This window comes from Mixophyes fleayi, chromosome 1 (assembly GCF_038048845.1).
Source record: "Mixophyes fleayi isolate aMixFle1 chromosome 1, aMixFle1.hap1, whole genome shotgun sequence".
Taxonomy (NCBI): domain Eukaryota; kingdom Metazoa; phylum Chordata; class Amphibia; order Anura; family Limnodynastidae; genus Mixophyes; species Mixophyes fleayi.
Window position 1 is genome coordinate 324,142,834 of NC_134402.1, and position 24,404 is coordinate 324,167,237.

Consider the following 24,404-nt stretch of genomic DNA (forward strand, 5'->3'; position numbering starts at 1 on the left):
TTCTGGCACGTGACAAGAAAAAGGCCATTGTCATGCCTGGGCATAAAACAAAAAAATCCACTTCTTATATGTGGAATTATTTCTACCCAAATCCAGACAACAATTGTATAGCCATTTGTAGTGTATGTCAAGCCACAGTCAGTCGAGGGAGGGACCTTAACCATCTTGGAACCTCGTCTATGTTACGCCATTTAACGAGAGTTCATGGCAAAGTGTTGGGAAAAGCTGAAAGTCCTTCCCAAAAGAATACAAGCACTCCCTCATCAGTTAAGACCCTCCGCTCACTGACATACCGACGGCTACAAATTACACCCACCACACCATCCTCATCAATATCCTCAGTAGCGCTCGGAGTTAGCCCGGCATCCCACTTAAGGCTGGATGACTCCGGCACTATTATTGATTCCTCTGAAGAAAGCGTTAGTCCTGCTGCTGCTGTTGCTGCTGCTGGGGGTGAATCGTCATCCCAGAGGCAGGTTAATAAAATGAGCAGTCCTACATTTCAGCAATTAACTGTGAAACAATCATTTGCGAGGGGAAGCAAATATGACAGCAGTCACCCAGTCGCCAAGCGAATCACAGACGCCATGGCTGCAATGTTAGTGTTAGATCTGCGTCCAATCTCCACAATAAACGCAGCTGGTTTTTCACAGTTAATTGAGGTTTTGTGTCCGCGTTACAGAATCCATCGCGACACCATTTCTCCCGTAAAGCTATTCCACAACTATACCAAAAAGTGTGTAAAAATGTAGAGATTGCGCTGAAAAATGCCATTCTGCCCACTGTTCACTTAACCACAGATATGTGGACAAGTGGAAGTGGCCAAACCAAAGACTATATGACTGTGACAGCCCACTGGGTTGGTCATTCACCTTCACCAGCAGGAACAGCAGCAGCATGTACACCACTACGTAACATTTGTCACAGGCAGGCCACTCTTTGTATCACCGGCTTCACTAACAGGCATACGGCTGACAATTTGTTACACAAACTGAGAGATGTGATTGATGCATGGCTTATACCACTCGGACTCTCCCCAGGGTATGTCATTTCAGATAACGCCAACAATATAGTGCGAGCATTACAGCTGGGTGATTTCCAACATATTCCCTGTTTTGCTCACACCATCAACTTGGTGGTGCAGAGCTTCCTACGAAATAACCGTGAGGTGCAGGAGATGCTTTCAGTGGCCCGTAAAATTTCAGGCCATTTCAGGCATTCAGCCACAGCATGTAAGAGATTACAGCAGCTCCAAGAGCAGTTTAACTTGCCCTGCCACCAACTTAAGCAAGAGGTGGTAACTCGGTGGAATTCCACCCTGTACATGCTTCAGAGGATGGAGGAACAGCGCAAAGCCATCCAAGCATATTGCACAAGCCATGACATTGGGAAAGGAGGGGGGATGTATTTCACTCTTGCACAGTGGGGAATCCTTTCAGTGCTGTGCAAGGTGCTGAAACCATTTGAAGTTGTGACGTGTGAGGTGAGTGCAGACTCTGCTAGTTTGAGCCAAGTCATTCCTTTAATTAGACTATTGGAAAAGCAGCTTGAGAAAATGAAGGAGGAGCTGAACGCAAGCAATTCAGCAAAGTATGTTGGCCTTGTCGATCAAGTACTTAATTCGCTTCACAATGATCCTCGAGTTATTAAGATCTTGAACTCGGATCAGTACGTTTTGGCCACTGTGCTTGATCCAAGGTTTAAAACCTACAGTGAGTCTTTACTTGTAAATGAGCGAGATGTGAACTTTTGCAAGGAGCTATTGCTCAGCAAGTTGGCCGCTGAACTGGGCCTCGGCTTGACGACGTGTCCTCCTTCACTTTCTCAAGCTGCTGCTCGTAAAAAATTAAATTTCCAAAAAAGAAGCAGGGAAGACACAGGGGGCAGACCAGAACAATTTAACATCTGGGCTGGTTTGAAGGATTTTTCAAAAAAATGTGTCACTTTGCCCATAACTCCATCCAATACGAGTATAAACATGCAAAGGATGGTGGAGGATTACTTTCAAGAGGTAGTTGATATGGAAATGTCAGACAGTCCCTTTCCTTACTGGGAAGAAAAGCAGGCCATTTGGAAACCCATGTACAAACTTGCTTTGCAATACCTAAGCTGCCCACCCTCCAGTGTGTACTCTGAGCGAGTGTTCAGCACAGCAGGGAACTTAGTCAGTGATCGCCGTAGAAGGTTACTTCCCAAAAATGTGGAGAAAATTATGTTTATAAAAATGAACTACATCTTCCACGAGGAAGGCCTTCACCATCCAAGACATCCAAGCACTGACTGTTCTCTAATGGCAGATTCAAGCGGCGATGAATTGATAGTCTGTGATGATGACGTACACACTGATGAGGGTGAGGATTAAGCTGAAGATGATGCCGATAACATCTTTTTAAAACTTTCTATGTAAGTGTAGGGTGCAATCTACCCCCAAAGAGGAAAGGGACTTGTGGCATTTCCATATCACATACCATCTTGAAAGGCTGCTGTTAGGGCAATTTATCCTTAAGGGTAGGGTGTCATAGACAGAGTGACCCTAAACTGGCTTTGTCCATTTTTCATAATATTGTACAGTCTATAATGGCTGCATTTTTGGGTATTTTATACAAGTGGAGGGGGGCCTAGAGAGACAGAAACCAAACTGGCTTTCTCCATGTCAATTAATATTGTACAGTCTATAATGGCTGAATTTTTTGGCATTTTATACAAGTGGAGGGGGGCCTAGAGAGACAGAAACCAAACTGTCTTTCTCCATGTCTATTAATATTGTACAGTCTATAATGGCTGAATTTTTTGGTATTTTATACAAGTGGAGGGGGGCCTAGAGAGACAGAAACCAAACTGGCTTTCTCCATGTCAATTAATATTGTACAGTCTATAATGGCTGAATTTTTTGGTATTTTATACAAGTGGAGGGGGGCCTTGAGAGACAGAAACCAAACTGGCTTTTTCCATTTCTTTACATATTTAACTATAAGTGTAGGGTGTAATATACATTCAAAGACGATGGCTGCATTGCCAATATGCATAGATGGAGAGGGAGACAATCTGTTTTATGTGTAGAATAAATGAAGGCCTACCAACGAAGAATTAAACAGTTTTTTTGGATGATTTATTACCTCAACAATTAGATTACTTATCTCTAAAACAGTTGGAGCACTAAATTGGGTTAATTTAGGCCCAAAAACATGGATTTTCCCAAAAAATAGCAAAACAAAACCAAACAAAACCAAAACCAAAACCAAAACACGCAATGGCGGTTTTGCAAAGCCAAAACCAAAACCAAAACACGACGGTAATCCAGATCCAAAACCGAATCCAAAACCAAAACACGGGGGTCAGTGACCATCTCTAACCTAAATACACATGGATCCTCTTCTTTCGTCCAGCTTATAATCCTAATAGAATAAAAACTACAATGAAGTTAATTCATATTGTAACGCCTCTGAGAAATGATCACGAGGTAACCAGTGGGACATTCAGAAAAGGTTTCCATGAGTGGATGTACCAATTCTTCAACGTCTTGTTATATTCGGCTCCTCCTTGCTATAACTGCCAACCAGCAACGTCCTGCAGGGAAAAAAAAGCACAAGACAAACAAGGACAAACAAACACAAAGACAGGGACCACTCACCTAATACGTCCTTTTTCTTAATTGCAGTATACGTACTTGCTCTCAGGGCTCTGGAGGCAAACAGAACAAACCCTTTCCCACACAGCTGACTGGCCCTAAACTATGTCTAGTGTATCCCACCCAACCTAGTCTAATTACAACAAAAACAAAGCTCTAACAACTGCGTTGGGGCCATGTGTAACACTGCAGCCTACTAGGTGTAGTCCACGATCCCTTACCAGACCCTACACACCAGAGGCGGGCTGGTGAATCTCAGCCCAGGGGGCGCACAGGCGGCTGCATCACATGACAGGTGATGCGGCCGCGTCATCAATGAGCCTGTGCGCTGACCTGGCTGCATCGCTGACCTCCGCTGACGGAGCGGTCCGGGGGACCGATGCCCCCCTGCCCCCCGCCCCAGCTCGCCCCTACTACACACTGTAGTGCACAATGGTGGATAGAGGAGTACAGGAGTATCCAGCAAACACTAACAAAAAACAATTGAAACACTTCACATATTAAAAACACAATGGATCACATGATACAATAGGGACTACCCCAGGCCTAGCTTTCATGGGGGCCTGATCACAGAGTGCAGGGACACAGGGAGAATTACAGCTCTATGTGACCAGTACAAAATGGCGCCAGGAATTTTGGCGGGCAATGGGAACCAAGATGGCGATGACATACACTGGGTGCGGTCTCTCTAAACCTGGGCTGACTACTAACTGCTGACAGACCTAGCGCCTGAAATAAATGTAGCCACAGGCTCTGCCTGAATTAATGTCCTCTTTTCCTAGGCTCTGAGCCTAGTTAAATTACTGCACAGGCTCTAGGTCTGACTTAGTGCAGGACAGTTTTTTAATTCTGTATAAACTGTGCCATTTTTTAAAATGGTAATTTTTGGTGCACATGCAGGGTATGAAAATCTGTATTTTATGCTAAAAATTGGAGCTTGTGCCCAACAAAAAATGAGCCTCTATATGTAGGTGTATAATATTGTTAACATTTATTTCCCTTTGATTTCTCTCAGTTATGTTTTTTGAGGACATGGGACTTCAGTTATGAAGGGCAAAATGGCCAAGGAGTAGTACTAATAACCCATTTGGTGGTGCCATGTGTGGTACCCCAAAGCCCTGTTGAACAGCACAGAGGAGTGCATAAACGCTTTTAAAATGCAGGGCTACAAGGGGTTAATTGTGCTCCTGAAAACTTGTGACCAGGAGTGATTGACAGGAGGAGGATGAAAGCACTGATTGGCTGGGGGAGTAACAGGAAGAGGTTGTGCAGGAAGGAGGAGGGAGAGAGAGCAGCATGGTAGAAGGAACAAGGGGGAGGATGTGCAGCCGAGGGGGGAGAATGAGAGAGAGGAGACACAGGAGAGGAGAGATGTAGCTGGGGACTGGGAGTGGGAGCTTTCTCCCAGGCTCCCCCAGCATTCCCTGGAAGTCTGAGCATGGTGACTGCACCAGGGCAAGGAATGTGTGCCCTGGATGAGGGGGAGAACTCCATGTCACTATAAGAACCCAAGAGAGAGGGGGACACTTCGCATGGAAGAGACCCTGGAGGAGGGTAGCTACAAGAGGCATGGTAGCTGTATTGTCAGATCCTGAGGCTGAGAGTACACAGAGTGATGTGTCAGAGCACAGGAGACATAATCCCCGCAGAGGAGGGATGAGCTGCAGTTGAGAGGTACACAGCGTGTGTTAGAGCTGCATGGAGAAGAAGCTGCCTGCCTGTTAGCATCCATGTGAGTGCCCTTGCAGAGGAGGGTGATCTGCAGTGAGTATGGAGTGTAAGAGACCTATGATTTATGTTATTTAACATCTGGATAACATTAAGAACTGTGCAGGAGAGAGTAATGAGATATATTTGCAACCTTATTCGTATTGCTCATTAAGAACTGTGCTGGAGAGATTAAGGAGATGTATATATTTTTCTTTATTGCTGCAACCATTATGATTATCGTGCTGGAGGAAGAGGAGTGTAAATAAAAGTTCAGTTTATCATAGAGATGGTCTGGCGCCCAAATTATTGTGACTTCTATTACACTGCGACCAAAACGAACATTTAAACTCCGACACCCCGAGATTGAGGGCCGAATCTCGGGGCGAGCCCCGGGAATAGATCCGGATCCAGAAAACTGGAGGCCCCAGTTCATCGGACAATGTCCCACGTTACCCGTTACAATTAATGGAGTGGAGACCCTGGCTATGCTTGTCACGGGGTCGCAGATTACGACCATCCGGCTACCTACATACCACAAGTATTGGGGCAAAGAGCAGCTGTTATCACCACCCCCAACCTGGCTGCAGCTGACCGCCAGTAACGGCCTCGAGATTGCGTGTGAAGGGTATTGGGAAGCGGAGTGCAGGGTTTTACTAGAACACCACTAGGGGGGTGTTACACCATGCAACTTAATTTCTGTAACCTGTATAAGCTTCCTGAAAAGCGCACAGGTTTAAGGAGCAAAATAGTGGTGTAGAAGTTTGCACCAGCTGATGGGAGGATTTGGGTGTACTGATGGAGTTCTTTCTGGATCAGTACAAAAAGAGATCCATAAGCCAGATTGTTGGAATGAGATAAACGGGTGGAAATAGTACATCTTTATGGCTGATACTTGTGTGAATGGCTATTTCCACTCCACAAAACGACTTGATTTCTGCACTGGCCCAGAGCTGGTGGGCCTACACAGTTGCAGTCAACAGAAAATACATTTCTAAGTGGACTTTGTCTGATCTAAAGCAAAGCTTCAAACATGCAAAAGTGCCATGTGCAATAAATGCAGTATCGATAACTCTCACACTCATGTTAAGTTAAAGAATTCAAGGAGGCGAAAACAAGCATTACTGTAGAGAAAAGTGGAAATGCTTCATCTAATAAAAGGAATGGCTGGAAAGTGATGGGAGATTGGACTCAAATTGTTCTCCCCCCCAGAAGACTTAGGTGCACTTCTAGTTCACGTAGGTGTCGCTTCAGAGTGGAGAGTAGGCATATTAGGGCGTACCATTTAGACGCAGGGGTCCAATAACAATGCGTCTTGAGCTGCTCATTAAATGTGTTTTGTAAATGAAGTTAATAGTTTATAACAATGGTTGAAAGAAACACACGAACAAACAAGAAAACATGTACAATGTACTAATATCTTCAAGCGGTATTTATTTATTGTATAAATTGTATGCCAATACACAAGAATTATGGTGGGACATTTGAAAGTTAATTTGAATGCGCTTAATTTAATTGTGTCTGCTATGTTTACAGCTTTGAACAGTTCTGCATTAATTATTGTAATGAAAAACTACAGCAACTGTTCATTACAATGACGCTAAAGGCAGAACAAGAGGAATATAAAACAGAAGGAATTGAGGTATGGAATATCTCTGCTATTAAGTCATTGTCATTAAAAAAAGAAATGATCTGCCTGCTTCACATGAGCCTAGTTTATTTTAGGTTGTTCTTTTTTCATTATATTAGTTGTTCTTTTTTCATTATATTACTTATTTAATGCTTAGATGCATTTGTCTGAGGCATCATAATGCCAAAATGTATGTGCAAACCTACAACATGTAAGAATATGCACAATCAGGAAGCCTATCTGAGATGAAATCAAGCCCCTTATCAAACCAGGTATGTGTGCTAACCAGGTGAAACCCCATCTCTAAGCACTGCCTCAGGCACGTGGGTCCTTATGACCCACCTGCCTTGTCAGGATGAGATGCCTCATTAAAATATTAACGTATTTGATACTTATTTTGCGATTAAACAACTTAGGGTAGTACAACCTGTGCCAGACATTTTAAAGTTTTAAATTACTCTGTGCCATTGAGAGTGGACAGCTTGCCATTGTAGTTCTGTTTTCACACATCTTCTATGCAGGCATTAATGGTCAGCCAATACCCATCTTGCACATAAATTACTCATTCAACGCCCAATTTTTCATTTAAAATATGAGGCTTGCAAAGTCATGATTTTATTTTTGTGGCTTAGTGGCTAGCACTTCTGCCTTACAGCACTGGGGTCATGAGTTCAATTCCCAACCATGGACTTATCTGTGAAAAGTTTGTATGTTCTGCCCGTGTTTGTATGGGTTTCCTCCGGGTGCTCCGGTTCCCTCCCACACTCCAAAAACATACTGGTAGGTTAATTGGCTGCTAACAAATTGACCCTAGTCTGTGTGTGTGTGTGTGTGTGTGTGTGTGTGTGTTAGGGAATTTAGACTGTAAGCCCCAATAGGGTAGAAACTGATGTGAGTGAGCTCTCTGTACAACGCTGCGGAATTAGTCGTTCTATATAAATAAATGGTGATAATGATGATGATGATGATGTACTAGGCGCATAAATGTATTTACATAGTTATAAGGATTTAATCAGAAAGTCATTGTGCTTATGAATTCTGTGCACATAAAGAAAGTTACTATCTTAATGTGCTCTATTACCATCTTTATGTGCATAAGTAGCCATAAGCTGCAAAAGTAGGCACATCACCATGACAAACTCACAGAAGCTGCTTTTACATTCTACTGCACTTAATTTCCTCATTGCTAATGTGTGTACATGAAGTTTCCGTCTGTACGTGTGTGTTAAAAAATATCCACCCACATACATATGATTCCACCAGGATGGAATAGATAGCAAAATCCCAAACTATAATATGAGGGAACTTTAATTTTGCTGATTTCTTTGACTCCAATGGTGGTGATATGTCTCAGGTCAATAAAGTGTGGAATTATCCTGGGACAGCTAAGTCATTTTAATATAATATATTTTATGGTTGTGCATGGATGCTCTGAATTCCTGTTTTCAAGCTGTCATCTTGAGATAAGATGAGCTCATTTGGACTTGAAATTTCTGGTAATAATTGCACATCCCACAAATAATACTTAATATAATTTTTACGATGATCGTTATGTCAAATATAGTGTGAAACCTTTCCAGGTAAGATATAGAATATTTCCCAATATTTTAGAATTTATGAATATTCAGCAGTACTGCTTCTTTCCATAAAAGAAATATATTATATAATATGCTGTAATGTGTTTATACTGTCTATATGGAGGGAAATAATAGCTCCTCATGTACAAGAAATCCAAATATGTCATGAGATCTTGGTGTTGATGTTCAGCAGCATACAAGCCCAATCTTCTACTTTACTACCTTTTACTAAACAAAAATAAATCACAAGATTAGATTGTAAGCTTGTTTGTCATTTACCATTTATTTGATGTTCTTGTATGTAATGATATGTCACACAGTGCTACACAAATTTGCTTTATATATACAAGGTAATAATAACCTACTTTTTCTCCTAAACAGTGGGAGCCTGTCCAGTATTTTGACAATAAAATTATTTGCGACTTAGTTGAAGAGAAGCACAAGGGGATAATTGCTATAATGGTAATATATTAATATATTATGTTTCAGTACTGTGATAATATAAGGTATAATATATCATTTTGTGAAATAGTACCAATCCATTTCTCCGGAGGCATGTTTTCTTATCAAGGTGCAATATACGCCTTATACCTCACTGGTGTTATTAGTGCCTAATAAATTGATGGGCTGAATGAATATTGGGTCAGCCCACAAAATTGCTCCCTATATAGGTGATTATATATTTTATAGAGTAATAAGGTGCAAATAGCTGACATGTATGGTAACTCATATCTACTAATCATTACTAACCCCTGGCCAGTGTTTAGCAAATTAGACAAATGCTAGTAAATATACAACAGTTTTGCCCTATCTTTGCTCCCTAATGTTAAGATTCATGTGTGCAACCAGTAGGAAAAGTATACCTCTAAAATTCAAGTGTACAAAAAGGTGTTCCAAAGCACAACAAGCAAATAAAATCAGGACAATTTTCCTACTATTAACCCAACGTAAACGCAACACTAAATTTAGCTTTTAGCTGGGAATGTGGAACAGTTAATAATGGTCTGATTACTAAATGTGAGATAATATTTGGAGAAACGGATATTTAATAGAATAGGAATATATATAATTCATACTCATGAAGCTTAAGTAAAACAAAATTCATGAAGCATAAATTATATTGCATATGTTCTAAGACAGGTTAAACCACACAGTCATAAAGATACTTTACAATGGTCCGTACACATTATTTAACATTCAATCTGTATATAAATAATAATGTTCACTCCTCAGTCCCGATATGGCAGAAATGTTAAGAAAATATATCCCAAGCTCACAGATTATAAATGATAAAACACTACTATAGCAGAGTACTTGTTTTCCCATTAATAGAGCCAATGTGCCGTTCCTTGTATCTTTGAAATGGGACTCCAGTTCGCATATATAAGTAATAATGCAATCAGTCAAATTCCAAGTAGCAGTAGAGGACTGAGTGATATATTCACAGTATAAAGATCTGGGGGTAAATGTATCAATGTCCGGATTCTTCAACTCCGGCGAGATCGGCGTCTTCAGCGCTTAAATTTAAAGCGGCGCTGCATTGTAAAGGGAAGTTTCCCTTTACAATGCACCGCCGCTTTAAATTTAAGCGCTGAAGATGCCGATCTCGCTGGAGTTGAAGAATCCGAACATTGATACATTTACCCCCAGAGGCTGATTGGCTGTAAATGTTAAGGCAAGTTACGTATATGTAAATGAAAAAGAGAAATAAGGCACTTACAGTTACCGATGTCCCCCTGGGAATGAGCACTCCTGACTCTATGAGATCCCGGAGGTAGCGCCTGTCAGGAGGCCTTTCCTGATTGATCTTTCCAATGAGGTAGGATAAGGGTATAGTGGAGGGTTCTCCAGCTGGGACTACGTTTGTTGACAATCGCATGGCATCATGCTTAATCTTTTGATATGGCTAACACATAATCGCCCCCTCTCCATGAATTTGGGACTTTCTTTATTCCAATAGCTTTTAGGGATGCTGGGTCCCGGTTATGGTGCTTTGTGTAATGGTCAGAGACACTGTGAACACTGAAGCCTTTTTTGACCACTCTCTATCAGCTAAGCCCCTCACCACTTTCTCTTTAGTAGCTGTACCCACAATACAAACTCCTTGTACAGTTGAGGTTCACTCCTCAATCAGTTAATGTGGTCTCTCACTTTTTTACAAATACAGGGCTCTCGTGAGTTCCTGTCCGGCGGCATCCAACTCTGAACAGACCCCTTGTTTGTCTCCAGCTGGCCCTGTGTCAGCTTCCCTGCCTCTTGCAGGACACACCACAGCCTCACACTGGACCCTCTACTGAGTCCACTACTGAGCACCTTACTGAGCTTCAAATGGGTGTGGTCATACGATTTTCAATCCTGTTGGGGCAAGAACACGTGGGAAACTAGAGCCACCGTACCTGCAACCATAACAACGAATAAATAAATATTTGCACATTTTCCTTAGGCTTCATAGAGACAAGCTGTCACTGAGTGGTCATGTAACAATTTGCTCACGCAGTGTTCCAGATGGAATGAAATACAAATGGAAGTTACTGATTACAGGGTTGAGATAATGCTATGTCATTGTTATATATTTGGCACATACCACTCATCTTCTAGTGTCACTGCTTTGTGATGTTGTTATGTTGTTTCTCCTTCTGTCATAGGATGAGGAATGTTTGCGACCCGGGGAAGCTACAGACCTCAGCTTTCTAGCAAAACTGGAAGAGAAGGTTAGAGACCACCCTCACTTCCTAACGTAAGTGTGTGAAACCTGTGTTATCTGAGATGATATTATTATTATTTAGAATTTATGAAGGGCTAACGTAGCACTGTACCCTATGGAAATATTGTAACATTACGTATTATAGTATTGTGTAGTAGTAAAAGCAATCATGAGAGAAATATGGTGGGATCAGAACATTCCACCTACTTTTGAGGCACCACTGCCACCCCCTCCCTCCATACACAATCCTTGTTGTTCCAGTCACCAGCCCCTCACTGCAGGACTGAGCATAGGTAGTGACACTGTGAGAGGAATAGGCGGCATTAAAGGAACAATACTTTCTTCCTCTCTCCTTCCCCACTCCTCTCATGCTGTCAGGCAATACAGTGATTGCAGGAGGAGCGTATGAGACACCCTGAACTCCTTCTGTATTCAAGTATTGGACCAGAGTACTGGGAGAGTTGAGTAGAGGCTAAGGGCTATATTTACTAACCTGTGGGTTTGAAAAAGTGGAGAAGTTGCCTATAGAAACCAATCAGATTCTAGCTTTCATTTATTTAGTGCAATCTACAAGATGACAGCTACAATCTGATTGGTTGCCATTGGCAACATCTCCACTTTTTCAAACCCGCAGTTTAGTAAATATACCCCTAAGACTTGTTTCTCACCTTGCCTCATGGGAAGAATGCCCTGGGTATAAATCATGCACATTCTATAAATTACATAATACTAAATATTTTTTGTTAGATAAAGCATCATGATGACTAAAGTTTAATTTCATTTGATTTGCCTTAAAGATATGCTACTATAAAACTACATCCTACAGATTTTTTTTATATTTAACCCATTATTTAATTGGCGACACCTACAATTTATATTTATTTATTGTTGAAGTTGACTAGTTTTATAGTACATTTTTACAGCGTTTCCCTCTACAATGACTGAGAATGTGCTCTTCTCTGTGTGTAATTTACAGCCGCAAACTTGCAGGCCCAGGGAATAGGAAGTCAATCGACTGGGTGGACTTCCAGATTATCCACTATGCAGGGGAGGTTACATATTGTGCTGTAGGTGAGTAGGGAACTTACTTTTTTCTTTGGGTGAATTAATAGAAATTAAATATTTGTGAAAAGAACAAGGCAAAAAAAAATTAGACTTTTAAATTATTTGTAGGGCTCATGCTTGTTGAACCTTCAAACACCCCATAGATTGTATTATGTGATTTTCTTTGTATATAAATCATTTTGCTGTAAAGAGCAATGCATGCCTTTCCAAGTCACTTCTACTGTATTGTCTACTTGTTTATAATAGATTTAGCAGAATGCAGAATCACACCTACAGGTGGTCCTTTAATATAAGGCTATTGTCTCAGACAGCAAAATGATTTAAATTGATTTATAAAAATGTAGATGTTCTTGTTGTCATGCAGGGTCAGTTTACAATTGTGCAAAATTGCAAAATCGCAGCGCAAATGCCCTTTTGTGATGTCCTATCACATTTGTGTAAACGCATCCGGTTGCATAAGCGCATGGATTTACAAACTTAGATATTTACGCCAAACTATGTGAAGTGTTTGATGGACCGGAATGTCCTTTTCCGTGTATGAATTAGGTGCATAAGTGCTTCTACTGTTCAACCCAAAAACAACAGAAAGTGGGCATGTACCTTGAAATGCGCTTGGTGGTCCAGTAAGCGCAAGTGTGCAAATAGTAATATAAAGTATAATAATGGTCAATGCTAATGTTTATGTTGTTTTGTGTAAGATATAAGAATTGTACCATTTCAGCATTTGTCTCAGGCACACCTATCTTTTAACTGCCTAATTTTTTGTCTTTATTAAATACCCAATGGTTTTCTGTTGTTTTGCCATTGATATCATTCTGCATATTTTACATATTTTGGAAAATACTTCGGAAAGACATTAGCAAAGTATTATCTCACGATAAAATTTTACGTTATTTTACGTGTGTGTTTTGTTATTAACACTTTCTGTTGATTGTGATTCTGCCAAATTTCATTACAAAATGTGAAAAAGTCCCGAATGTCGCGCAGAAATGAAAAATGGTAACTGACCCCATAGACCTCAACACCAGTCCTGACTTAAAGTCAATAAATAAATCATTTTTTAAAAAACATGCCTCCTTCCCCAAATTCTCAATCAGACCCAGTTCTTGATAGTCTGGGAGACCAATATAATATGGAAATCATGAGTGGTCTCCCTATTATATAATAAACGACAGACCATGACTGGTCAGCACAAGGTATCTATGGGGGGTAGGAAGCAAAAAAACAACTACCAACCCTGAGCTGAAAAAGGGCGAGATCTACTAAAGGACGGTTTGATAAATCTGTCAGTTTTCTGCGTTTTTTTCTGGCAGTTTTAAAACCACCAGATTTACTATAGGCCAAACCACCAGGTAAAAGGCTGAAAAGCAGTTTCCCAAAACACGACATTACAAATCGCCATAGCAATTTTTAACATGATCAAACTAAAAACAACCAGATTTACTAAGCTGCTGAGAGACAGACCACCAGGAAAAGAGTCAAAACAAAAGAGGTGGTTGTGAGAGGCAATATTATTGTATTATATTATGGGCGAAATGTGAATATATAATTATATTTACTGGGCAATGCTATTTGATTGCTAATGTGGCTATAAATATTTATGATGCACACATGTGCCAGTACATAGTGCCCGCATAATATAATGGTACAATAATATTGGCCATTAATATAATGAAAAATAAAATGTGCCTCCTTAAGTTAATTATATATTAATTTGCCCCTTATTCAATAAATAATGATTGCCGCCATAATTCATAAGTCAATGATGGCTCACTCATCTTATGTTCTGAATGGTAAGATAGCTCAAACAGCATGGAGCCAATCAGAAGCAGGTATAAAAAACCTGTCTTTGTTCAGGCGGTTTTGACCAAACAGCCAGCGAATCAGCTGTTTTCAATCCACCACACATCACGAGTCATTTAACATCCCAGCCTCAAACCAGGACTGTAAATGAGGTCTATACGGGAGGGATGGGGCTGGTCTCATTATAGCTGCCAGCCCATAGGAATTAACGATAGAACAGTGGTATTCCAGCAATAGACTATTGCTGGCCAATGCTGCTTTGTAATTGGGTAGCCGGATTCTCATCCACTGTGTGTCATATATTGGCCAATATTTTTGACCATTGAGACTGGTTTCCAAATTTCAGAATCCGATTAATCTATTTGTCTGTCTCTAGTTACAAACACTGTTGAGTATGGGAATCACAAATTAAAGAATAAACAATACTTTTTCATAATTCCATCTTTTTAACTGAAATGAAGGTTGGTGATAGTGATAATGGGGATTTATATGTTTTGTTTTTTTTATCCAAAATTCTTCAATGCATTCATTTGTTTAGGATTTTTAGAAAAAAATAACGACTTGCTGTACAGGAATCTAAAAGAGGTAAGCTGCCATATGTGAATATTTTTCTTATATATCCATTACGTTCATGCAATTAGCAAAAAAAATAATTCTCATTGTCTTTGTGCATAAATACCTGAAACTCACAGTGCTTCAATTGGGATTTCACATTTAAAATTATAGCTATTGTTACCATCACACTAAAACATATTTTTACATTTATTTTATCAATGTTGTCATTCAAAATACACATAAGAATAATGAAGAATACATGTTTGTTGATAGAGTATACACAGTATTTGTCTACATTTATTTCATTATTCAAAAAATCACAAGTTTCATTTTAGAAGTGAATGTAGCAACTGAATGGTAGTTGTGTAACTCAGGGTCCAAGGCTGTGCCTCAGTTGCAGGTACCTGAAGTAAAAAGTAATTAGGGGACCCAAATCATTCCCATAACTACAAAGAGGAGTATATCTGCATATGGTCATATACATTCCCATGACTGCTATACCGTAATGTGACCAGTGCCATAATATGACCAGATACTTGCATCTAGAAGGAAATTAAGTTTGGGAAATACAAGATTGCAACATAGTGTCCATTGCAATTTGTTTCTTGTTTGGCCTCATACCACATAACAACTGCTGGGAGTGGGGCAACAAAACATGTTTGTACAAGTGCATTGTAATGCTAAGTTACCCAATTGTGTTTATTATTATTTATTATTGTGTTCTGATTGTTATCATTCATTTTCAAATATACTTAAAAGTATCTCAGAGTTGGTGTGTTGGTGAGTGGAGCTGCATTAGGCCATCTTTTATAGACTGGTTTCATAAAGAACACCTCTAAGTATGCTTTGCAAGCAACCCTAAACTTTTGCTATTGCAAGTTCACTTTCAATTTTACACACATAGCTGTTTGCAAAAGCCCCGTTGCTTTACCAGTGCCTCCTTTTCCTATTGCAGCAGGGCTTCCTGACACCATCCTCTGTATGAAATAAATAATTGAAATACTCAGATGATAGCTGATATGTTTGCCCCATATACCTATGTCCTCTACAGTGCGGATACATATAGAGTAAGAAATAACAATGTATAGTTGCAAAGCACATGCTGTTTCCTCTACGATTCTGCCACCCTAGGCTCAGGCTTCTGGCATTCCACAAATCTGGGCCTTTCTGCAGGTATCATCTTGAATAATTGAAATAGAGGACATATAAAGAAAAAAATACCTTCATCATAATGTCAACTTTGTCATATATGTCTATTTGTAATTAAGCAGGTTTAACTTACTACATTTACATTGACAAAGTACAATATAGTGAATATTTTCCTTTGCAGTGTACATATAGTGTATATTTTCCTCTGCAGTGTACGTATGGTGTATATTTTCCTCTGCAGTGTACGTATGGTGTATATTTTCCTCTGCGGTGTAAGTATAGTGTATATTTTCCTCTGCGGTGTACGTATAGTGTATATTTTCCTCTGCGGTGTAAGTATAGTGTATATTTTCCTCTGCGGTGTACGTATAGTGTATATTTTCCTCTGCGGTGTACGTATAGTGTATATTTTCCTCTGCGGTGTACGTATAGTGTATATTTTCCTCTGCGGTGTACGTATAGTGTATATTTTCCTCTGTGGTGTACGTATAGTGTATATTTTCCTCTGCGGTGTACGTATAGTGTATATTTTCCTCTTCGGTGTACGTATAGTGTATATTTTCCTCTGCGGTGTACGTATAGTGTATATTTTCCTCTGCGGTGTACGTATAGTGTATATTTTCCTCTGCGGTGTACGTATAGTGTATATTTTCCTCTGCGGTGTACGTATAGTGTATATTTTCCTCTGCGGTGTACATATAGTGTATATTTTCCTCTGCAGTGTACGTATAGTGTATATTTTCCTCTGCAGTGTACGTATAGTGTATATTTTCCTCTGCAGTGTACGTATAGTGTATATTTTCCTCTGCAGTGTACGTATAGTGTATATTTTCCTCTGCAGTGTACGTATAGTGTATATTTTCCTCTGCAGTGTACGTATAGTGTATATTTTCACTAACTCATCTTTTTTCAGGTGGTTATAAAATCTAAAAATTATATCTTAAGGGATTGTTTTCATGCATCAGAACTGGACAACAGGAAGCGACCTGAGACTGTAAGTGGACACAGACACCTACCACCACAAATACATATTCTGGATGGCTCCATAGCCAACTCTCTAATTCATTTTCTCATATTTCATCAACATTGTGCTGAATCATATGCAATCCTACCATGTTGACCCAGTACTTGCATTGTTCTATTCACCTGGTGTTGAATGGAGCAGAGCTGCACCACAGGCTTGTAATATCCTTCCCTATAAGAACTGCAAAGAGGTGCGCCATCAGAATAAGCTGGCTAGACATATTCTGTCGGCAGCTACCTGCCAAATTGCAGCGGACTGGCGGCAGCAGTCTCCACCATCACTACAGGCTACATGACTAGCATCCTTAATAAGTCATCTAAATCTTTCACCAAAGCTTGGAACCCATGGCTCTCGCTCTTTCAGGCTCTTTCTCCTTTCACTTGACACTATACCTCCTTTAGTCCGCCCTTCTCCCATTGTCTTTTCCTCTCCCTCTCTTCCCTTCCTGCCTACTCTACTATGATGTACTCTTCCCTTCTTTACTCCTTGTTTCATGTCTTTCTTTCGTGTCTTTCTTCTCTCTATCTTACCTTTTAAAATCCTTGATCACTTTCAATGTACACAATTGACACCTCTGCATAGATTTACTATAATAATACGCTGGTCGTATCTCATGCTCTCTATTCATTTATATGCTTGTTTTCTCTGCATGTTGGTTACAATGTTATCTGACCTTGCAAAAATAAATATTTAAAAAAATAAAAAAAAAGAAGTGCAAGGGATATACACATGGACATCACAGGGAGACTGCAGGATGGAAGTCCAACCTACCTCCTCCCTTCACTCTACCAAATGTCCATGGCAGAGTGATGGTGACATGCACTTCCCTACCCTATGCATGTTTCCTTTATAAAACATGCACTGTACACCACCCAACATAAGAATGGAAAACACAAAAACTATTATGTGTTTTCCCCTCAGTGCTTCCACTGCATTACACCTGTACAGTAACTGTATTATATCTCTATGATTATTCAAAGTGTTGCCCAAGAGAAAGATTTGCAGCGTAAAAATTCTCATTGCTAAAATCAAAACGATTGTTCCTGGAATATGCAGCCCTGGATATTAAGGAGTAAGAATGTCCTTGGATATGAAGGGTTTATTTTATGGTGACATGTAGTTTATAATATAACCAACGTCCTCATGTAACTTTATACTTAGCCCTTATAGTTCTTCTCATTGTGCAAGGTCTTTGTTACTGAGTTTGAAGGACTTTGTTCCCCCAAGTTAATGCTGTTTATTGTCTGCATGCAATGATTTTGTCCTGATAATTCCCCTGAACATACTGTGAAATCAGGGGTCTGAGGTGAGATAAGTGTTTCATTTGCTCTACATCAGAAGTCTGCTCCTAAAACAAATTAGGACTAGAAGGTGGAACTTACTGCAATAGAATAGGATAAAGTAAAAAACAAAAGGGGACATAGAGGAAGCTAGTCTGCTGATTCACTCTTATTTACACGTTAATAAAATGGAGCTCTGTGAGTGGAAATCACTGATATAAACTTACTATGTATGTCTATCTAAAGAAAGAAAATGGAAGTTGCTCAAATCAATTTATAGGCTATATCAGGTGCATGAAAGGGTGTGTTATCCTAAAAGGAACAAACACAGACAAATCCCCCAGCACACTGCTATAGCCAGCAAAAGATCTGCTATTTCTACTGTAGATAAAAATGCAAAAGTCTTAGTTGCACACATTTGCAAATGTATGTTAAAGCCACCCGCCACTCCACGGTGATTTTGCTAATAGGGTGGTCCTACTCTAAACAATGAGAGTCCCATATATTTGGGCCATACATATGTGTTTTTAAATTGAGAGCTAACTTACCAAAGAGGTACCCCAGAAGCCTCCAAATAGCAATCCAATGTCAGCACTCCCCCTCAGCTACTGACATCAACATGCCTCTCAGACAAATAAAGAAAATGGAAGTTGCTCAAATCAATTTATAAGCTATATCAGGTGCATGAAAGGGTGGGGTTATCCTAAAAGAAACAAACACAGACAAATATCCCCAGCGCACTGCTATAGCCAGCAACAGATCTGCTATTTCTACTGTAGATAAAAATGCAAAAGTCTTAGTTGCACACATTTGCAAATGTATGTTGAAGCCACCCACCACTCCACAGTGCTTTTGCTAATAGGGTGGTCCTACTTTAAACAATGAGAGTCCCATATATTTGGGCCATACATATGTGTTTTTAAATTGAGAGCTAACTTACCAAAGAGATACCCCAGAATTTCTATCTGTAAAGCTCTATATAATGTACATGTGATAGCACAATATATTTATAGGTATAAAGCATAAATGCAAAATGACAGCACCTAATTCCTTAATACATATCCACCCTTACCTGTCCTCCCAGGTAACCACTCAGTTCAAGAACAGTTTGTCATGCCTCATAGAAATCCTGATGTCCAAGGAACCAGCATACATTAGATGTATCAAGCCGAACAATGCTAAGCAGCCAGGTAAGAACAGTATGTAAAGGAAACATTAGCTGTGTGCAGTATCCACGATCACAGCTCATAGTCATACTATGCACAATTCAAACAAGTAGCACTGGCTGGAATGGATGAAAATATTTAACAATGAACTTCATTCATTTGTCGGTTTGTGAATTGTTAACATATAGATGATATGTATTTCTTTAACTTGAAATATAATTCCAACACTAAAGTAATTTACTAGCACAAACTCTGGAATGTTGCACAGACACACACACACACACACACACACACACACACACACACAGACACCTAGAGTCATGGATGAGCACTGGCTGTCACTATAGTAACTTAAAGTCTATTTCTCATTGGGTGAGCAGATCCCAACCTTATTTTGATGCCCAATAATAAATGCCATATCTTTTAAATGTTTGCATCTGTTGGTCACAGGGAAATTTGATGATATGTTGGTCCGCCACCAGGTGAAATACCTGGGCTTAATGGAGTATTTACGAGTCAGAAGAGCGGGATTTGCCTACCGCAGAAAATATGAGACATTCCTGCAGAGGTAAATTTATGTACTGCGGCAGACATAGAAAGGTGTGTACCATGTAATTCAATCAGATACTAGATTTTGTCCTTTAGTTCACTATTATGGATTGCGGATTATTCTTTGGATAAAAAATCTCATGAGGTATTTAGGAATTCAATTAAAAACATTATCTCTATAGTTGGCTAATCAACAGGGAGTAATGGAAGAAGAATTATATTTATTCAGCATTATTTAATAAAGTCACAGAAAAGCTAAGTGTCCATCTTTGCTCTTAGTAGTTATAATAATTCAACAACAGCAGGTTTATGAGCTATAGAAGTCTAGTATCCTCTTTGTGACTAACACTTACTTTACTTGCTGTTTTCACTATGACTGTTTCAGTGCTCAATTTTGAATTGCCCTTAATGCTAATCGCACCACAAAATTTTGCTAACTTGATAACCTTTATATTTGCATTAGTCAATTTTTGTATCTTTAGACATTTTAACAGTATTTGCAATTCAGCAACACGGACAAATAGACACCTTGCTGTTTAGAGAGCCTTATTAATTTCCCTAACAGATCTCTGGTATTAATAAAAAAAAGCTTTGCTTCTAGGTACACAATCCCGCAAGTGGTTGCACAGAATTTTGGTATGAAACATGGAATGCTTTCCAATACAGAATGTGAGCATGTAACTAGTGGCAGACGCTCCCAAGATGGGGGAAGGGGTGAAAGCTGCCACCAGCCCTCCATCAGCGTTAGTTCCACCCCTGTCTGCACCCACTAACAGTACAGAGCATGCACAGGGAAGCCCTAACGTGGTGCATACCCCAGCCTCCATGCATGCTCAGGAAAGCAGAACAGAGGCTGTGGGAGGATGGACAGTATTACCCCCTCCCCAAATTGTGCTATGGAACCCAGCGATGTAGTGTTCTGCCCCTGCATGCACTTATGTACAGTATGTGCTAGGCGCCTAAATTAATACTTTTGTGCAAAATTTAAAGTGATTGTCCGTCACATATTCTGCAATTAGTAAATGAGCCGCAGGATGCGATTTTGCTTTAGATACAACAGGTAAAATTGTATCTTTCATTTGTGCTGCAGGTACAAATCATTGTGTCCAGAAACTTGGCCCAACTGGGCTGGACCTGCCCGAGAAGGAGTTGAGAGACTGGTGAAGCACATTGGTTACCAGCCCAATGAGTACAAGCTGGGAAGGTAGATAACCATGCTTGTCGAAACCAAGGATACATTTGTTTTCAGGCTTTGATCAATTAAATAGCGACTTGGCAGAAGGGTATTTAAGAACATTACAGTCACATTTTTTACATAAAAAGGCACCAAAAACTCATGACACATTTCCTAATTTTAAAGAGTTAACCACTTTTACCCATTTAATATTTCTCTCCATCAATGCTAACCAGTCGCACATTATCCCTTTCTTTAGTACAGCTGCATGCAAGTTTTGTCTAAAGTTCACCATGTAAGAAGTGATAAGAGCAGAGAATCAGTGGAAAAATAATACCAGTTAATTACCACTGGTGGAAGCGGCAAATTTAGCAGGGTTCTGCAAGCTATAAAACCAAGTACATATAATATAGTATTAATTACTGCAATTATTTAATATATATTAATTATATTTTGAGCCTATCAGCATTACTAGATTCTAGATTTGTGCATTTTCTCTGCCACTTCAGGAACAAACCATAACCTTTGCTGGTCTATAAATCAGAAATATTTGATTTAATGTGTTGTACTCTCTTTCAGAACAAAGCTCTTTATACGTTTTCCTCGTACTTTATTTTCCACTGTGGATTCATTTGAACTGAAGAAGCATCAGCTGGGTAATATTAATATCAAACAAAAAGACAGTTGTCTTATCCTTTACACTGCATATCTGTGTGTGTCTAGCAAAACGAAAACATGAGGTATTAGTTCATATTTTGATCAAAACATTTAAGCCTGCATCCCAACATCAAGGGCACCTCATTATATGCAGGTCCTACACTGACCTATATGCTTTAAACACCATTAACATGCAGTTAAAATCAGATGCACTCACCTCTGGTTTTGTTTCAAAATATTAATATCAGTCACTGAAAGTAAAGATAATATATTTATAGCCAATTGGTAATGTTAGTTCTATAGTAAATAAAATGTGGAAAAGTCTTTGTTATGTAGCAAATAAATTGTATAAACTGGTGAGCTTGTATCATCACCTCCTTCATGATCTGTGTAAGTTACATGTACAATAACTATTGTCACTGAATGTGCTGTGTCGTCATTTCTCATGGACAGTGCTATTTTTTTATTTTTGCTTAATAAACTATTTATTAATATCATTTGTTATGGGGAATTGGAAACGGTGATGATACAGAAATCAGAAAGGGAGAGGAAAGGAGATAGGGGAATAAATACTGCAAATATTTAATAACATCATAACGCTAAAGAAACATCTCAGATAAAAAATGGAAACCATAGTTTAAATGGCAAATAATCAATGTTCTGAAAGTGAATCAATCGCCTGTCACCAGAAGAAGATTTTAGAGACATTGGCAGGTTTAAGAACAAAGAACAACATATAATGCCTGAAATATAAAAGAAAGAAGGGAAAGGAAGGGGTTGGAATTGTCAGACTAAGGGGAAACTATTAGGGTAAAGGCAGAAGGAGTAATGTTGGTGGCTATGGGAGGTAGGGAATAGGAGGTGAGCTCAAATGGTTTGGAGTGGAAGTTCGTTCTCGTCAAGGGAGACCAAGTTGTATTATTATTATGATTATCGTAGATTTGTAAGGCGCCGCAGTGCTCCGCAGCGCCACACAGTAAGGAAAACAGTACATACATAAAACAGGGACATGCAAAATAAAAGCAGACATGAAAACAAAGGGTATGAAGGACCCTGCTCATTAGAGAGCTTACATTCTAAGTAGAAGAGGGCACAGTGTGTGAGTGTGGCTTAGAGTGGAGATTGGGACAGGTGTGAGGGTGCATTAGTGTGAATAGTGTTATCGGGGATAAGGTCACCTCTAAGAAAGAGATGGGTTTTCAAAGAGTGTCTAAATGTTCAAGTACATGTAAACCTGTTGGGGGTGTTGCACAATATAGCTGTTATATGCTCCATGCCGTTGACTGACCATATATTATTGATTGTGTCAATGTTGCAATCTTGGTGCAAATGCTAGGTTATTCCATAACTAAACAAATAGAGGTGGATCAGAATGTAATTGATAAGCCTGGGTGCCGTGGTCCCAGATAGTGAGAGTGATATAGTTGGTATTATTCTCACATATGTAGAGTTATTTTTAGGTTTTATACACAACAGTGTATATGTAGAAAATAAGTTGGACAGGTCAGCATCTATCCCTGTCCAGACTCTGAGCGACTGTGGTGAATGCCATAGTGTGCACTTGGCTAAGAGTGTGCCATAATATTTTTTGGGACATCTTAACCTCCCTTGTTCAAATTTTTAAGCAGGATACTCTTCTTGACCCTGGGCTTCCTGCCAGTCCAAATTAATTTAGATTAGGTTCTGCATCAGATCTTTGGGACTTTGAGTCTGCCATAAATATATAAGTTTAGAAAGCCAAGATATGATAGGTTTATTGCACACCACTAGACTTGTTTTAATCTAATCCAAGAGGTGAGGAAAGTTTGCTGAATACAGTTTATTATATATAGTTGATTATTAATTATGGTGTATTACATTAGGTGTACTCCTAAATATTCGATTTTCTGATTTTCTACATTTTTAATTGGATTATGGTTAATGGTCTGTATTTGTTTAAAGGGTATATTCAAGTCACGAATTTCCAAATTCTTTACAATGATTCTATAAAATTTCACGGTAAACCTGAAATTCTCAGAGTTAATTTGGGATAGGTGTAGGCGGTTGTAGTCAATAGCACATCATAGTCAATAGCACATCTGGGTTAATACGTCCAATGCACAGAGAAGCCATTGGCAAGCACAGAGTCTGTTGGATTGTGGTGTACAGCATCTATGCCCTTACAAAAGGTACCTTTGATGCCTATGGCGGCTAAAGCCTGCTGCATAAAAGGCCATGCATCCTTGTCAAAGATTTTTCTGCATTGATGGCCACTAGCAGAACCAGGAGCACCTTTCGACGGTCTGCATAAATTAAATAAATGGTTTTTCTAGTGTTGTTTGAAGGCTGTCTATCAGGCATGAAACTCTGGTGAACCCACAGTAGCTATGACAGAGCCTAGCCTACTAGCTAGGAATAATGCAAATATCTTTATATCTACATTAAGAAGTGAGATTGGTCACTGGGATCTCATCATCGTTTTAGGCATAATCTCAGTCCTGGTGGTAGTCCATTTGTGCCTTGCATAATCAAATTAAAAAGGCTCATTAGCATATGAATCAGGGCATCTGAATATTTCTTGTAATATGTGGTAGTGGAACCTTCTGGACTTTTCAGCTGTGCTTAAAACCCTTTCCTTTGTTGCTATGTGTTTATTGAGGAGCTTTCTTATAGTATCTCTGTTTTAGTCAAAAGAGAGTTTTGGCTAGCCTTTTAGACAGGATTCGATTTAGTTGACCATACCTTCTTAGGGTTCCT

General features: G+C 39.5%; 1 protein-coding gene across 1 annotated transcript in view; it reads left to right on the forward strand.

Annotated features, from left to right (window-relative positions):
* The window catches only part of MYO1H (myosin IH), a 65,148-nt gene that overhangs the window by 19,167 nt on the left and 21,577 nt on the right, over nucleotides 1–24,404 (forward strand). Inside the window, exons 11-20 of the mRNA XM_075210914.1 lie at nucleotides 6,872–6,977; nucleotides 8,924–9,004; nucleotides 11,188–11,279; nucleotides 12,223–12,317; nucleotides 14,653–14,699; nucleotides 16,732–16,812; nucleotides 19,207–19,312; nucleotides 19,739–19,856; nucleotides 20,928–21,041; nucleotides 21,591–21,667. Of these exons, the coding sequence (XP_075067015.1) occupies nucleotides 6,872–6,977; nucleotides 8,924–9,004; nucleotides 11,188–11,279; nucleotides 12,223–12,317; nucleotides 14,653–14,699; nucleotides 16,732–16,812; nucleotides 19,207–19,312; nucleotides 19,739–19,856; nucleotides 20,928–21,041; nucleotides 21,591–21,667 (917 nt within the window). The remainder of the gene's footprint in view (nucleotides 1–6,871; nucleotides 6,978–8,923; nucleotides 9,005–11,187; nucleotides 11,280–12,222; nucleotides 12,318–14,652; nucleotides 14,700–16,731; nucleotides 16,813–19,206; nucleotides 19,313–19,738; nucleotides 19,857–20,927; nucleotides 21,042–21,590; nucleotides 21,668–24,404) is intronic.